This window comes from Nerophis lumbriciformis, linkage group LG17 (assembly GCF_033978685.3).
Source record: "Nerophis lumbriciformis linkage group LG17, RoL_Nlum_v2.1, whole genome shotgun sequence".
Lineage (NCBI taxonomy): Eukaryota > Metazoa > Chordata > Actinopteri > Syngnathiformes > Syngnathidae > Nerophis > Nerophis lumbriciformis.
In genome coordinates, this window is record NC_084564.2 from 7,450,734 (window position 1) to 7,467,926 (window position 17,193).

Genomic DNA, 17,193 nt, shown 5'->3' on the forward strand with positions numbered 1-17,193 from the left:
TTTCACAATAAAGGTTTAAGCAGTAAACATTACATATATATATATAACAAAGTGCAAAGCCACAGGCTCACACAAGTTCGGTAAATAATTTAAATTTTGAACACAGCATCATCGTTTTCACAGCTTTTTGGTTGTTCGAGGTAGAGAGTGTTTTAACGTAGAGTTCTAATTCTTTTTTTTAAAGGCACAAAAAACAGGTCGGGTATTGAGAAACTTACATTTATGAATATAAAACTTAGCCAATAGTAAAATGAGGTTGCAGAGGTAAAATTCCTTTTCAAATTTTGTTTCATACAGTGTAAAACCAAATAGCACATTCGGTGTACCAAACGGAAGTGAACCTGGCATACCAGGAGGATGCCGCCCAGTGATGTCATCAGAATGCGCCACGCAGGCACAATAAACACGGATGACGTCACCATCCCGCGACACAATTCCCTCGGCACGATGGAGGAGTGTAGTCCTCCTACGGTTTATCTCCGAGAGTTTGGCTGCGAACAAAGTTTACTCTCCCGTCCTGACGGCTCGGCGTCTTTCGTCCAGGGTAACAACTTCAAGAATTTTCACTCGGATTTAGCATTCTTAGCTGAACGTTAGCTGTGTCGCAGGCTAGCTAGTCCAGTGTACATCATCATAATTGCCGTTGTAAGGTTCATAATGTACCAGAAAGTTCGACGTTCTTAAATATAACTATGTTTAACCTGCGTTTTTGTGCTTGACCTGTTCAAATAATAAGCTACGTTCTCAGAGTTAACAGAGCTGGTTCCTATATATCAGTGTTTTTCAACCACTGTGCCGCGGCACACTAGAGATTATCTAATTTAATAATAATTAAAGCTGCAAGCAGCGTTGGACGGGCCCGCGTATTTGGCAGGTGCTAGTCCTAAGTGTCCCAATACTTTTGTCTACTTTTAGTCTGAAGTGTCCCAAGACTTTTGTCTAGTGTACCTACCTTGTCTGCATTGTGTGGGCACTTTGGTGCTTCCTGCTTTTAAGCAGCCATCTTTAAAAAACAGCACCGCAGGAGCATCAGCGCAGCTGGTCTTTGAAGGGTCATAAAATCAAAACCGGAGCAGGTATTAAAAATCCCATCTATACTTTTAATCACAAGGGTTTTATCTCTCACCAGTGTTAGTTTGAAGGCGAAACGACAAACGCTCTCAGAGGAGATAGATTTTGAAGAAAGGTGACCGGTTTTTTAAAAATGTTTGTTTTGAAGGGGGAATAGCAAACTTCCTGTTGATTTTTGCTGGGGGTTGTGAATTTATGAAATGTAGGTCTAAGTGAGACCTACGGAGAGGTTTTTGTTTCATGTCTCTCCGACCTTCCCAGTGGGAGTTACAGGCAGTTTTGTAATTTTTTTCTTCCGAGGAGCAGTTTTTTCTCCGTTTTATTCAAAAATTGCTCTAGAGCGCAATTTTTGAATTTGGGGTTAGGTTTTTTTATTAGATCTCAGTTTTTGCCAGTCCTGATGTGTGCGTTCAGTTTGGTGAGTTTTGAAGCATGTTAAGGGGGTCAAATTGCAGCTCAAAGGGAAAGTGACTGTTTTTAGTACTTTTTTGTCTTGAAGGGGGAATTGCCAACTTCCTGTTGATTTTAGCCCGAGGATGTACAATTATGAGAACTAGGTCTAAGTCAGACCTACATAGAGGATTTTGTTTCATGTTTTTCCGACCTTCCTAGTGGGAGTTACAGGCAGTCTAGTTTTTTTTTTCCCTAGGGGGCGCTAGAGCGCAATTTTTATTTTTGGGGTTTGGTTTTTTTTTATCAAAAGGCAATTTTCGCAGGTCCTGATGTGTGGGTCAAATTTGGTGAGTTTTGAAGCATGCTAAGTGGGTCAAATTAGTGTTCAAAGAGGCGGCGGTAGAATAAAGAAAGAATAAAGAATAATAAAACGTTACAATAACAATAGGTCCTTATGTCCCATTGCATAAGGACTCCCTGTGGGAGTCCTTTTGCAATGGGCCATTGCGGGCCCTAATAATAGATTTTATTTGTAAAAAAAAAAAAAAACACTTTACATTGGTGTACAGTTCCACTAATGGACATTGGAGTGTTACTTTCAAAGGCAAAATTAAAGTATTGCTAGAAACATAATTTTATATGGGACTTTATTGTATTATATGTATAGTACATGTTCCAAAAAAGAAAAAAAGCATAAAACACCACCAGAATTAGAGATATTACAAGTCAAAGTGGTGTAACTAAACATTACCCCATAAGATGAAGGCAATTTCATTTTATTCATATTTGAAATGTATTCAATGTTTATAAATGAATATTTAAATATACTAAATGTAAAAAAGGGAATAAATATTCAAAATAAGATCATTAAATGAAATCTAGTTTGGTTACGCCATCATGAGCGCAACACAAGGTTGTAAAAGTTTCAACTACTATTCTAAATAAGATGTCAAAAGCAAACTGAAATCCAATACACACAGCTTAAAGATTGATCAATACTTATTTAAATTTAGTAATACTGCCCTGCGATGAGGTGGCGACTTGTCCAGGGTGTACCCCGCCTTCCGCCCGATTGTAGCTGAGATAGGCTCCAGGGCCCCCCACGATCCCGAAGGGAATAAGCGGTGGGGGGATGGAATACATAAATATGATGATTTATCAAAATATAAAAGAAATATACCTGAACAGACCGCTCATGATGGTTACACCAAAAAGTAACGCTATGAATCGCGTTTTTCCAAGGTTTTGGGGCATTTTTATGCTATTTCCAAGCATCTCCTTGTTTATTATCGTTGATTTTAAATGGTCAAACTAATGCATATTATATATGCATGCCCTAGTAAACAAAAAAAAAGTAATATTTATTTTGATTCTTACATTTTGAAGTAGGGCAGCACGGTGGAAGAGGGGTTAGTGCATCTGCCTCACAATACGAAGGTCCTGAGTAGTCCTGGGTTCAATCCCGGGCTTGGGATATTTCTGTGTGGAGTTTGCATGTTCTCCCCATGACTGCGTGGGTTCCCTCCGGGTACTCCGGCTTCCTCCCACCTCCAAAAACATGCACCTGGGGATAGGTTGATTGGCAACACTAAATTGGCCTTAGTGTGTGAATGTTGTCTGTCTATCTGTGTTGGCCCTGCGATGAGGTGGCGACTTGTCCAGGGTGTACCCCGCCTTCCGCCCGATTGTAGCTGAGATAGGCTCCAGCGCCCCCCGCGACCCCAAAGGGAATAAGCGGTAGAAAATGGATGGATAAATATGATGATTTATCAAAATATAAAAGAAATATACCTGAACAGAACGCTCATGATGGTTACACCAAAAAGTAACGCTATGAATCGCGTTTTTCCAACGTTTTGGGGCATTTTTATGCTATTTCCAAGCATCTCCTTTTTATTATCGTTGATTTTAAATGGTCAAACTAATGCATATTATATATGCATGCCCTAGTAAACAAACAAAAAAAGTCATATTTATTTTGATTGTTACATTTTGAAGTACATTTGTGCAGGTGGGTGCGAATGTACCCATTACCAGAGCTGTACACATTGAGTAAACAACCTCAAAGTGCTACAGTGTATTAAAAAAATAAATAAATAAAAAGATAATACAAAATAAATAAAAATAAAAACTAGAACAGCCAAATAGCTAAAACTAGTATGCATAAGAAGGGTTTTTGAGCCTTTTTAAAAAGCATCCACAGTCTGTGGTGCCCTCAGGTGGTCAGGGAGAGCGTTTCACAGACTGGCAGCGGCGGAGCAAAAAGCCCGGTCTCCCATTGTTCGTAGCTTTGTCCTCGGAGGTTGGAGGAGGTTAGCCTGTCCGGAGCGTAGGTGTCGTGTGGAGGATTTGGGGGTGAGTAGTTCTTTGAGGTAGAGGGGGGCATTTCCATGGAGGCACTGGTGGGTTAGTAGGGAGACTTTGTATTCAAGCCTGAGTGGAACAGGAAGCCAGTGAAGGGATTTGAGAGTTGGTGTGATATGGTCATATTTCCGCACTCTCATCAGGATCCTAGCAGCACTATTCTGTATGTATTGTAGCTTCTGGATGTTCTTGCTGGGGATCCCGACAAGAAGTGTGTTGCTGTTGCACAGTTGTTTTATTTGAGCCTCAAAGGTCAAGTGAGGGTCCATTCACTAATTTCACCTATTTGGGGTAAAAATATTTTTTGCAAACCAGTAATTCTAGTCTGCAAATGATGTGTTGTTGTTGAGTGTCGGTGCTGTCTAGAGCTTGGCAGAGTAACCGTGTAATACTCTTCCATATCAGTAGGTGGCGGCCGGTAGCTAATTGCTTTGTATATGTCGGAAACAGAGGGAGGCAGTGTGAAGCTAAAAAGGTATTTAATGCTTAAACCGAAAATAAACAAAAGGTAAGTGCCCCTAAGAAAAGGCATTGAAGCTTAGGGAAGGCTATGCAGAACAACAATAAAACTGAACGGGCTACAAAGTCAACAAAAAACAGAATGCTGGACGACAGCAAAGACTTACTGCGGAGCAAAGACGGCGTCCACAATGTACATCCGCACAAGACATGACAATCGACAATATCCACAGAAAGAAGGATAAAAACAAAGTAGATGCGGGAAACATCGCTCAAAGGAAGACATGAAACTGCTACAGGAAAATACCAAAAAAAGAGAAAAAGTCAGCAAAATAGGAGCGCAAGTCAAGAACTAAAACATTGCACATAGGAAAACAGCAAAAAAAGTCTAAATAAGTCAGGGTGTGATGTGACAGGTGGTGACAGTACACCTACTTTGAGACAAGAGCTATAGTGATGCATGCTTGGTTATGGTTTAAAGTAGGGATGTCCGATAATGGCTTTTTGCCGATATCCGATATTGTCCAACTCTTTAATTACCGATACTGATATCAACTGATACCGATATATACAGTCGTGGAATTAACACATTATTATGCCTAATTTGGACAACCAGTTATGTTGAAGATAAGGTCCTTTTTTTAAAAATTATAAAATAAAATAAGATTAACAAATTAAAAACATTTTCTTGAATAAAAAAAGAAAGTAAAACAATATAAAAACAGATACATAAAAACTAGTTTATAATGAAAATGAGTAAAATTAAGTGTTAAAGGTTAGTATTATTAGTGGACCAGCAGCACGCACAATCATGTGTGCTTACGGACTGTATCCCTTGCAGACTGTATTGATATATATTGATATATAATGTAGGAACCACAATATTAATAACAGAAAGAAACAACCCTTTCGTGTGAATGAGTGTGAATGGGGGAGGGAGGTTTTTTGGGTTGGTGCACTAATTGTAAGTGTATCATGTTTTTTTTATGTTGATTTAATAAAATAAAAAAACAACAAAAAAACGATACCGATAATTAAAAAACGATACCGATAATTTCCGATATTACATTTTAAAGCATTTATCGGCCGATAATATCCGCAGGCCAATAATATCGGACATCTGTAGTTTAAAGTCATATCCAACAATTGCGACGACGACTTTTTACTGTCGACTGAGTTTCGTTTTTTTAATGATTTCTGCTGGTCGTGTGCCTCCGCATTTTTTCAACGCAAAAAATGTGCCTTGGCTCAAAAAAGGTTGAAAAACACTGCTCTCTATTGTGTTTGGATTTTAATATGCACCGCTGTTTCTAATATATAATATTCATATTTGGACCCTCTCTTATAGTTAGGTAGCCAAAATGTTATAAAGCACCACATTTAAAACATGTCGTACTAAATTTGTGTTATGTAGTATTAGAGATAGTTGGTAGGGCTGCACGATTTTAAGTAAAAAAAATAATTGTGATGTTTCTCTCCGAAATGGCGATTGAATTTGCGATGTTCGTATTTTATATATATATATATATATATATATATATATATATATATATATATATATATATATACAGTACAGTACAGGCCAAAAGTACTGACACACCTCATTCAATGTGGAGTTATGTACTTAACAACAAAATGTGAAATAACTGAAAGCATGTTTTATGTTCTAGTTTCTTCAAAATAGCCCCCCTTTGCTCTGATTACTGCTTTGCACACTCTTGGCTTTCTCTCCATGAGCACACCTGTAAAGTGAAAACCATTTCAGGTGACTACCTCTTGAAGCCCATGGAGAGAATGCCAAGAGTGTGCAAAGCAGTAATCAGGGCAAATGGTGGCTATTTTGAAGAAAGTATAATATAAAACATGTTTTCAGTTATTTCACCTTTTTTTTGTTTGTTAAGTACGTAACTCCACATGTGTTCATTCATTGTTTTGATGTCTTCAGTGACAATCTACAATGTAAATAGTCATGAAAATATAGAAATTGCATTGAATGAGATGGTGTGTCCAAACTTTTGACTTGTACTGTATATATATATATATATGTATATATATATATATATATATATATATATATGCTTATAGACTGTCGATCAACATAAGATTGTCTGGAGGTGCCACACATATATACAATAATATTTGGCTTTATTCAGACAGACTCTGAGCTTTTGTCCATGCGCTTAAACGGAATAAATAACAAAAAAACAACAACTATGCAGCGATGATAATGTAATGTAATCATCATTTATACCACAGGTGTCAAACTCAAGGCCCGGGGTCCAGATCTCGGCCGCCACATCATTTTATATGTCCCGCGAAATATAATAATATTAATTTTCTTACTAAATATTTGTTCTTTTCATTTTGACATTCAAAATATACATGAACTGCATGCTTATCTTTATATACATATCTTTTAAAATGTAATATCTAATAATGCAACAAAATGTTATATTAAAAAAAAAAAAAAGTACTTGAATATCAGCTTGACTTATGATTTCCAAGCAAGTTATCAGATTGTGCACTGTAAAAATGACAACAGACTTTACGGTAGAATTCTGGCAACTGATCTGGCGTTTTTTTTGGTTTTTTTACAAAAAAGACAACATTGGTACTGTTTGTGTTTCCAGTAATACGCTATTAAATCAACAATTCTAGATTTTACTGTTAAAAGAGTGGTACTGTTTTTCCATTCTATTTACAGTAATATTCCGTAAAAAAAACACTGCAACTTTCACGATAACATTTTGGCAACTGAGTGAGTTTTTTTTTATTTTATTTTTTTAAAGTAAACTCTATTGAGTTATTTTCAAGCGAATGTAGAAAAAAGCTAATAATCAAATACTATATCATGAGCCAAATCCTTATACTTTTTTTTTTACTTATATATTGACAAGTGGCCCTCTGTGGGCAGACAAAACTGTGATGTGGCCCTCAATGAAAACAAGTTTGACACCCCTGATTTACACTAATAATGCAAGTAACCATATAAAAGGATATCAACATTTCCTTTTCTCATTACTGTAGAATTGTTTAACAATGTACTGTAATTGGAAGGTAAATAGCTTTGTTATCCTAAACCAGGGGTCGGCAACCCGCGGCTCTAGAGCCGCATGCATGCGGCTTTTTAGCGCCGCCCTAGTGGCTCTCTGGAGCTTTTTTAAAAATGTATGAAAAATGGCAAAATAATAGGGGGAAAAAAATATTTTTTTGTTTTAATATGGTTTCTGTAGGAGGACAATCATGACACAAGCCTCCCTAATTGTTACAAAGCACACTGTTTATATTAAACATGCTTCACTGATTCCAGTATTTGGCGAGCGCCGTTTTCTCCTACTAATTTTGGCGGTCCTTGAACTCACCGTAGTTTGTTTACATGTATAACTTTCTCCGACTTTCTAGGACGTGTTTTATGCCACTTCTTTTTCTGTCTCATTTTGTCCACCAAACTTTTAACGTTGTGCATGAAAGGTGAGTTTTGTTGATGTTATTGACTTGTGTGGAGTGCTAATCAGACATATTTGGTCACTGCATGACTGCAAGCTAATCGATGCTAACATGCTATTTAGGCTAGCTATATGTACATATTGCATCATTATGCCTCATTTGTAGCTATATTTGAGCTCATTTAGTTTCCTTTAAGTCCTCTTAATTCAATTTATATCTCATGACACACTATCTGTATGTAATATGGCTTTTAATTTTTTGCGGCTCCAGACAGATTTGTTTTTGTATTTTTGGTCCAATATGGCTCTTTCAACATTTCGGGTTGCCGACCCCTGTCCTAAACAAACAAATTAAATAGAAGAGAAAGGTCAAAGGTTGCTTTTTGTTCATACGCCATCACGTGACCACAGAATTCTTGCTCGGTCCTTCGTGTTGAAGGGCTCATATTGCCATCAACTCCCAGCAGTTTCCACAAGTTTGTTGTGTTTGGACCAAAACATCATTCCCTATCTGTGATTAATTAACAATGCTGTTTTTTTTTGTGTTCTGTGTGTAGGAGACACAAGCGTGCTCGCTGCAGTGTATGGACCAGCTGAAGTTAAAGTCAGTAAAGAAATCTATGATCGAGCGACACTGGAGGTCCTCGTACAACCCAAAGTTGGCCTTCCAAGTAAGTCTTCTCTCATTTATCACCTTCATTCCAAAGTAGATCTTCGCTATTTGTGGTGTTTTTGCTCGAAGACCCCCAAGGAATAGCAACAAAAAATGCAAGTCATGTGCACACCCCAAAAATGCCCATTTTTGACGCCCTATAACACGGGTGTCAAACTCGTTTGCATTGAGGGCCAAGTTGCAGTTTTGGCTGCCCTCAGAGGGCCGGCCGCTTGTAACATTAATAAAAGAAACATACATGTACAAAACCCAAACCAGTGAAGTTGTCACGTTGTGTAATTCGTAAATAAAAAGAGAATACAATGATTTGCAAATAAACTTCTATTCAATTGAATAGACTACAAAGACAAGATATTTCATGTTCACACTGAGAAACTACATTTTTTTTTGCAAATAATAATTAACTTAGAAGTTAATGGCAGCAACACATTGCAAAAAAGTTGTCACAGGGGCATTTTTACCACTGTGTTACATGGCCTTTCCTTTTAACAACACTCAGTAAACGTTTGGGAACTGAGGAGACACATTTTTGAAGTGGAATTATTTCACATTCTTGCTTGATGTACAGCTTAAGTTGTTCAACAGTCTCCCTTCCGCTATTTTAGGCTTCATATTGCACCACACATTTTCAATAGGAGACAGGTCTGGACTACAGGCAGGCCAGTCTAGTACCCGCACTCTTTTACTATGAAGCCATGCTGTTGTAACACGTGGCTTGGCATTGTCTTGCTGAAATAAGCAGGGGCGTCCATGATAACGTTGCTTGGATGGCAACATATGTTGCACTAAAACCTGAATGTACCTTTCAGCATTAATGGTGCCTTCACATATGTGTAAGTTACCCATGCCTTGGGCACTAATACACCCCCATACCATCACACTAGGGCTGGGCGATATATCGATATACTCGATATACCGCGGGTTTGTCTCTGTGCGATATAGAAAATGACTATATCGTGATATTCGAGTATACGTTTTCACGCAGTTGCTTTTAGCTGCGGGCATTAAACTACATGCGTTCATACTTGCCAACCCTCACGGATTTTCCGGGAGACTCCCGAAATTCAGCGCCTCTCCCGAAAACCTCCCGGGACAAATTTTCTCCCGAAAATCTCCCGAAATTCAGGCGGAGCTGAAGGCCACGCCCCCTACAGCTCCATGCGGACCTCAGTCCGCTTTCCCACAATATAAAGAACGTCTACAGTAAAGCAGTCCGTCTGCCGTAAACAGCAATGTTGTGACACTCTTAAACAGAACAATACTGCCATCTAGTGCATTTGATGAAAGCACTTTTGTGCGTGCCACACAGCAATGCATAATCAGAGAGGGTGTTCAGCATGGTTAGAAAGATAGTGACAGAGAATAGAACAAGGATGGACAATTCAACCCTTAACTCAACAATGAGTAGATGAGTGTTATGTGTGTGTATATGTGTAAATAAATGAACACTGAAATTCAAGTATTTCTTTTATTTATATATATATATATATATATATATATATATATATAGCTAGAATTCACTGAAAGTCAATTATTTCTTATATATATATATATATATGTATATGTATATATGTATCCATCCATCCATCCATCCATTTTCTACCGCTTATTCCCTTTGGGGTCGCGGGGATATATATATATATATATATATATATATATATATATATATATATATATATGAAATACTTGACTTGGTGAATTCTAGCTGTAAATATACTCCTCCCCTCTTAACCACGCCCCCGCCCCAACCACGCCCCCCGCACCCACCCCCCACCTCCCGAAATTGGAGGTCTCAAGGTTGGCAAGTATGCATGCGTTTCTCACTCTTTCCTGTCTCTCCTTCTCACAGAGACTTTAAAACAAGCGCACCTTCTTACATACGTCACATACTGTCACGTGTGCAACGTCACACGCTCCCGCGGAGCGAGAGGTAGCGACGTGGTAACGTTAGCTGTGATGCTAACAGCTAACGGTGTGGTTTGAGTGGTAATACGAGAGAAAGAAGGTGCGAATCTGGTAACAAAAGAGGAATAATTAATTCCCAAGAAAAACAGCACGGGGTCCATCATCTGACGGTGGTTTGGCTTCAAGCGGGAATAGGTCTTTACATCATGTCAACATCTCTGTTCGGTGCCACACCAACTAAATGCCGAAGCAACTATTTCCACATCAACACCGTAGAACATATACCATTTGATATGCAGCTCATTTTTATGTGACACTTATTGAAATATCTTGTGTGTCATCATGCAGAAAAGTGCACTTATAGCTTGTTTTAAAATGTCTCTGACAATCTTGCACTTTCTGTTTTGGAAATGACATGAATGTTTATGCCACTGCTTAATAACTGTTTAATAAATACACTTTTGCTAAATTGACTTAGTTGTGATTTCCCTCTCTGCATGAAAGTTTAAGATGAGCATATATTAATGCAGTATGAAGAAGAATGTTTTAATGTAGACACATAGAATCATCATACTGCTGTGATTATATGCATCAAGTGTTCATTCAAGGCTAAGGCAAAACATCGAGATATATCTCGTGTATCGCGATATGGCCTACAAATATTGAGATATTAAAAAAAGGCCATATCGCCCAGCTCTACATCACACATGCTGACTTTTGAACATTGCGCCTTGAACAATCCGGATGGTTCTTTTCCTCTTTGGTCCGGAGGACACGACGTCCACAGTCTCCAAAAACAATTTGAAATGTGGACTCGTCAGAACACTATTCCACTTTGCATCAGTCCATCTTAGATGAGCTCCGGTCCAGCGAAACCTTTCTGGGTGTTGTTGATAAATGGCTTTGGCTTTGCATAGTAGAGTTTTAACTTGCACTTACAGATGTAGCGACCAACTGTAGTTACTGACAGTGGTTTTCTGAAGTGTTCCTGAGCCCATATGGGGATATCCTTTACACACTGATGTCGTTTTTTCATGCAGTACTGCCTGAGGGATCGAATAAAAAAAAAAAGAAAATTAATTTCACAGTGGTAATAAAAATATATAAATATACGGTGCACAAACATGGTATGTCTGAGGGATCGAAGGTCACAGGCATTCAATCAATCAATCAATCTTTATTTATATAGCCCTAAATCACAAGTGTCTCAAAGGGCTGCACAAGCCACAACGACATCCTCGGTACAAAGCCCACATACGGGCAAGGAAAAACTCACCCCAGTGGGACGTCGATGTGAATGACTATGAGAAACCTTGGAGAGGACCGCATATGTGGGTAACCCCCCCCCTCTAGGGGGGGGGTTTTCAGCCTTGCCGCTTACGTGCAGTGATTTCTCCAGATTCTCTGAACCTTTTGATGATATTACGGAGCGTAGATGGTGAAATCCCTAAATTCCTTGCAATAGCTGGTTGAGAAATGTTGTTCCTAAACAATTTGCTCAGGAATTTGTTGACAAAGTGGTGACCCTCGCCCCGTCCTTGTTTGTGAATGACTGAGCATTTCATGGAAGCTACTTTTATACCCAATCATGGCACCCACCTGTTCCCAATTAGCCTGTTCACCTGTGGGATGTTCCAAATAAGTCTTTGATGAGCGTTTCTCAACTTTCCCAGTCTTTTTTGCCACTTGTGCCAGCTTTTTTGAAACATGTTGCAGGCGTCAAATTCCAAATGAGCTAATATTTGCAAAAAATAACAAGGTTTCTCAGTTCGACCGTTAAATATCTTGTCTTTGCAGTCTATTCAATTGAATATAAGTTGAAAAGGATTTGCAAATCATTGTATACTGTTTTTATTTACCATTTACACAACGTGACAACTTCACTGCTTTTGGGGTTTGTACAATGCTGCATTATTGTTTGCAGAAGTTTTTTATTCAAGACAGAAGTATTTATTTAGTTGTTTGAAAATGATTCCATGAAAAGTACAATTTATATCTGGTCTGAAAGTAACATTATACACATAAGAATGTTGCTAAGTGTAAGAAGTAACTTTCGAATAACTAGTTTTCGATCAAATAAAGGCAAAACTTGTTTTGTCATTTGTATTCATTGGTTTCTTATATTTAGGCCATATGGCCCAGGCCCTTTGGTTTATCGTCAGAAATGTCTTATCATGGCAGGCCTCGTTGGCGAGGATCCACACTGGTTGTCTAGTCGATAGAAAAACGCTATATTAATTTAATCCATTATTATTAGGGCCCGCAATGGCCCATTGCAAAAGGACTCCCGAAGGGAGTCCTTATGCAATGGGACATAAGGACCTATTGTTATTCTAAGGTTTTATTATTCTTTCTTTCTTCTTCCGCCGCCTCTTTGAGCACTAATTTGACCCACTTAACATGCTTCAAAACTCACCATATTTGACCCACACATCAGGACCTGCGAAAATTGCCTTTTAATAAAAAAACCAAACCCCAAAACTCAAAATTGCGCTCTAGCGCCCCCTAGGAAGAAGAAAAAACTACGCTGCCTGTAACTCCCACTAGGAAGGTCGGAGAGACATGAAACAAAAACCTTTATGTAGGTCTGACTTAGATCTACATTTCACAATTGTATATCCTCGGGCTAAAATCAACAGGAAGTTGGCAATTCCCCCTTCAAGACAAAAAAGTACTAAAAACAGTCACTTTTGCCTCTTTTAGCTGTAATTTGACCCTCTTAACATGCTTCAAAACTCACCGAACTTAACACACACATCAGGACTGGCTAAAACTGTGATCTAATGAAAAAACCTAACCCCAAATCAAAAAATTGTGCTCTACAGCAATTTTTTTATAAAACGCACAAAAAACTGCTCCTCGGATGAAAAATCTGACAAAACTGCCTGTAACTCCCACTGGGAAGGTCGGAGAGACATGAAACAAAAACCTCTATGTAGGTCTCACTTAGACCTACATTTCATAAATTGACAACCCCCAGCAAAAATCAACAGGAAGTTTGCTATTCCCCCTTCAAAACAATTTAAAAAAAAAAACCGGTCACCTTCCTTCAAAAACAAACTCCTCTGAGCGCGTTTGTCGTTTCGCCTTCAAACTAACACAGGAGAGAGATTGAACCCTTGTGATTACAACAACAGAAGCGCTTTTTTTATAACCGCTCCGGTTTTGATTTTATGACCCTTCAAAGACACGCTGCGCTGAGGCTGCTGCGCTGCTGTTTTTTTAAGATGGCTGCTTAAAAGCAGGAAGCACCAACGTGCCCACACAATGCAGACAAGGTAGGTACACTAGACAAAAGTCTTGGGACACTTCAGACTAAAAGTAGACAAAAGTATTGGGACACTTAGGACTAGCACCTGCCAAATACGCGGGCCCGACCAACGCTGCTTGCAGCTTTAATTATTATTATTATTGTAGAGTTGGCCACCTTTTTGAATTTGCCAAAGAAGCTGCCTTTCCAAGCGTTGCCAGCAGGTGGTGCTAGCAAGCTGAATCCCTGTTTAAACCTGTGCACAATGTCCTGCAGGTGTGAAGGAGCGAGCCCAGCAACAGTGTGTGCGGGAAACCTGCGAGGCGTCGCTGCTCCTGTCCCTCCACCCCCGCTCCTCCCTCACGCTGGTCCTGCAGGTGCTGCACGACGACGGCTCCGTATCCTCCCGCCTCCACCCAGCGTAGCCTGCCCCCAGGTGTGCTTTTGATTCCCTGACCCGCAGCGCAGCTCCTGTCCAGCTTCCTGAACGCCGCCTGCATGGCTCTGATGGACGCCGGCCTGCCCATGAGTTGCCTGTTCTGCGGCGTGACGTGCGCCATCCGCACAGACGGCGAGATCATCACGGACCCGACCGCCGCTCAGGAAGTAGTAAGTCTGCCTACTTCCTTTTTGAGACTCGTTTGGACTTGCTGACCATTATAGCAGATAAAAGAAAGGTTATTAGGTGGGTAGGCCATGTTTTACATGTAAGAAGTAGTTAGTCTGAAAGAGGATGGCTAAGAAATACACTGCTTGCGTTTACTCGTCAGGAGAGTCGAGCTCTGATGACGTTCGCCATCGACAGCAAAGACCGCCGTGTGATGATGACCTCCACCAAAGGCTCCTTTTCAGTGCACGAGGTCTGTCACACGCCCATGTTTGTTCTGTTGACCACGTCCAGTGTTGATGTGTGTGTTCTTGTATTTGTACCCTTCTTGAGACATCAACAAGGAAAAGTATCTTCCACATGAGGAGGTGTGAAAAAGTGATGACATAAATCATGGTCCCAATAACATTGCATCTAACAATCTAATTTGGTGGTGAAATCTATCAAAATGGTCCTAAAAAGGAGGGATTTTTTCAAATTGACTGTGTGTCGCTTTTAAAAGTGCTCCCCCTCTGGTCAACATATGAAGTAACAAGTGTGTGTAGAAATTTGAAGTGCTAACCCTCTGGCCAACATATGTAACAAGTGTGTGTAAGAAATTGAAATGGTCAAATGTGGCCAAAAATTAGTTATAAAAAATAAAATAAATATGTATATAGATACATACCGTATTTTTTGGATTATAAGTCGCTCCGGAGTATAAGTTGCACCGGCCGAAAAGGCATAATAAAGAAGGAAAAAAACATATATAAGTCACACTAGAGTATAAATTGCATTTTTTGGGGAAATTAAATTGATAAAATCCAACACCAAGAATAGACATTTGAAAGGCAATTTAAAATAAATAAAGAATAGTGAAAAACGGGCTGTTAAGTGTACGTTATATGACGAAAATTAATTTATATTCATCTCCTTGGCAACTCCCTGGGCGTAATTTCACACATAAATCGCTCCAGGGTATAAGTCGCACCCCCGGCCAAACTATGAAAAAAACTGCGATTTATAATCCGAAAAATACGGTACTGTAATAACTTGAAATATATAAACATTTTTAAAAATTAAAAAAAATTAAAAGCAGTCTTTTTCTCACAATGTGTCAACTTTTTTCCTTATAAAATTGGGAACAATTTCTCATATTCTTTCTGTTTCTGTGATATTGCAATATTTTCACATCAAATGATTACTTTTTAATGTAAAATGATTACTTTTTAATGCAAAATGGTGACATTTGTCACATCAAATTCTGACTTTTATCACCATATTGCCAATTTTTTTGTTGTTCTTGTAAAATAGTGACATTTTTTTGAGTAATATGATGACTTTTGTCATCATTTTGCCAAGTAAAATTTCGATTATTATTATATTGCCAAAATGTTAGTTTTCTTTTGAAATTGTGACTTGTCGAGTAAAATTACAACTCTTTTCATAAAATTGAAGTGAAGTGTGAATTATATTTATATAGCGCTTTTCTCTAGTGACTCAAAGCGCTTTTACATAGTGAAACCCAATATCTAAGTTACATTTAAACCAGTGTGGGTGGCACTGGGAGCAGGTGGGTAAAGTGTCTTGCCCAAGGACACAACGGCAGTGACTAGGATGGCAGAAACGGGGATCGAACCTGGAACCCTCAAGTTGCTGGCACGGCCACTCTACCAACCGAGCTATACCGCCCCAAAATTGCCAAGATGTTTGGCTTTTCTCGTAAAAATGCGACTGTTATTGAGTAAAATTACAATTTCTATCATAATATTGCACAAATGTTTAGTTTTTCTTATAAAAATTTTGACTTGCGTTGAGTAAAATTTAGTTTTATTATAATACTGCCAAAATTCTAAGTTTTTCTTGTGAAATTGTGACCTTTTTCTTTTGAAATTCCAACTAATTTTTCACAACAAGCATTTTTCTATTTGCATAGTAGGTATATATTATTAATGTTGTAAATACACATCTTTATATATCTAGAAAGGGTGGTCCTAAAGAGGGAGGCATCATTCAGAGGTCTCAAGAAGGTAACTAATACAAGAATGTGTGTGTGCGTGTGTTTGTCTGGTCCGCAGCTGCAGCAGTGCATCGCCGTCAGTCAGGCGGCGTCAGAGAAGATCTTCCACTTCTACAGAGACTCGGTCAGGCGGCGCTACTCCAAAAGTGTCTTCTGATCTTTTTTCCCCCCACAGTGCTCACAAAGAAGATTTTTTTTCAAAATAAAATATTCACCAAGCACTTAGGGTGTCCTCGGCTGTCAGTTCACTCGCAGGTCAGTTTGCTGTGTGAGTGTGTGTGTGTGTGTGAGTGTGTGTGTGTGTGTGTGTGTGTACAGATTGGAAGGAATGCGACACAAGACGGAGCAGACAAGAGACGTTGCGCTTGAAGAGTTCCTGTTGTCGGTAAGTGGAAGTCTTCCATTCCTATTTAAACCTGCAAGTTACCGTAATTCCTTGTGTAGAGGTGCTCTCAAAAAGATTCAACACCCAGCTATAAATGTTTTTCTTTCAGATTTTGTGTTTTCTTGTATATTAAGAAATATTGTATTTTCTTTTTTTGTTTTTTATTATCATTAATAATTCTGCATTATTATTTTAAATTATTTTATTATTATTACATAAAACAATTGTTTTTTGTATTTTATATTATTAATCATGTATAATAAATATTTCTTGTTTTTTTTGCATTAATACCAATTATTGTATATAATGAATATTATTTTAAATAATTTTTTTTGGACACTATATAAACTTTAAAACTTTTTTCTTCCCTCCATTCAATTAGTGTGCTGCGTTATTTTTTCCCAATTTCTTACTTTTGTCTAAGTCAACATTGACGTGTCGAGGTGCTCTAACCTGAAGCTTGACTGTAAATGCCAGCTTTACAGATGCCATGTCTGCTCTCCAGGCTGGTTTGCAGTAAACACCTGGACTGCCACACTAGTGCGCGTCGATGATGTCATCGTAATGTGTCAGCATTGTTGTGACTAAGGAAGTAATAATTGTAGCAAATCCTTTTGCACAACAATATCTCAATCTGTGCG

General features: G+C 38.6%; 1 protein-coding gene across 1 annotated transcript; it reads left to right on the top strand.

The window, feature by feature from the left end:
- Positions 1 to 395: 395 nt before the first annotated feature.
- Positions 396 to 16,388, top strand: exosc5 (exosome component 5). The gene is made up of 6 exons (XM_061972002.1): positions 396 to 544; positions 8,291 to 8,404; positions 13,838 to 13,959; positions 14,030 to 14,170; positions 14,332 to 14,421; positions 16,226 to 16,388. Exons 1-6 carry the CDS (start codon positions 448 to 450, stop codon positions 16,322 to 16,324), a joined length of 663 nt encoding a protein of 220 aa, XP_061827986.1. The 5' UTR covers positions 396 to 447; the 3' UTR covers positions 16,325 to 16,388.
- Positions 16,389 to 17,193: the final 805 nt, after the last annotated feature.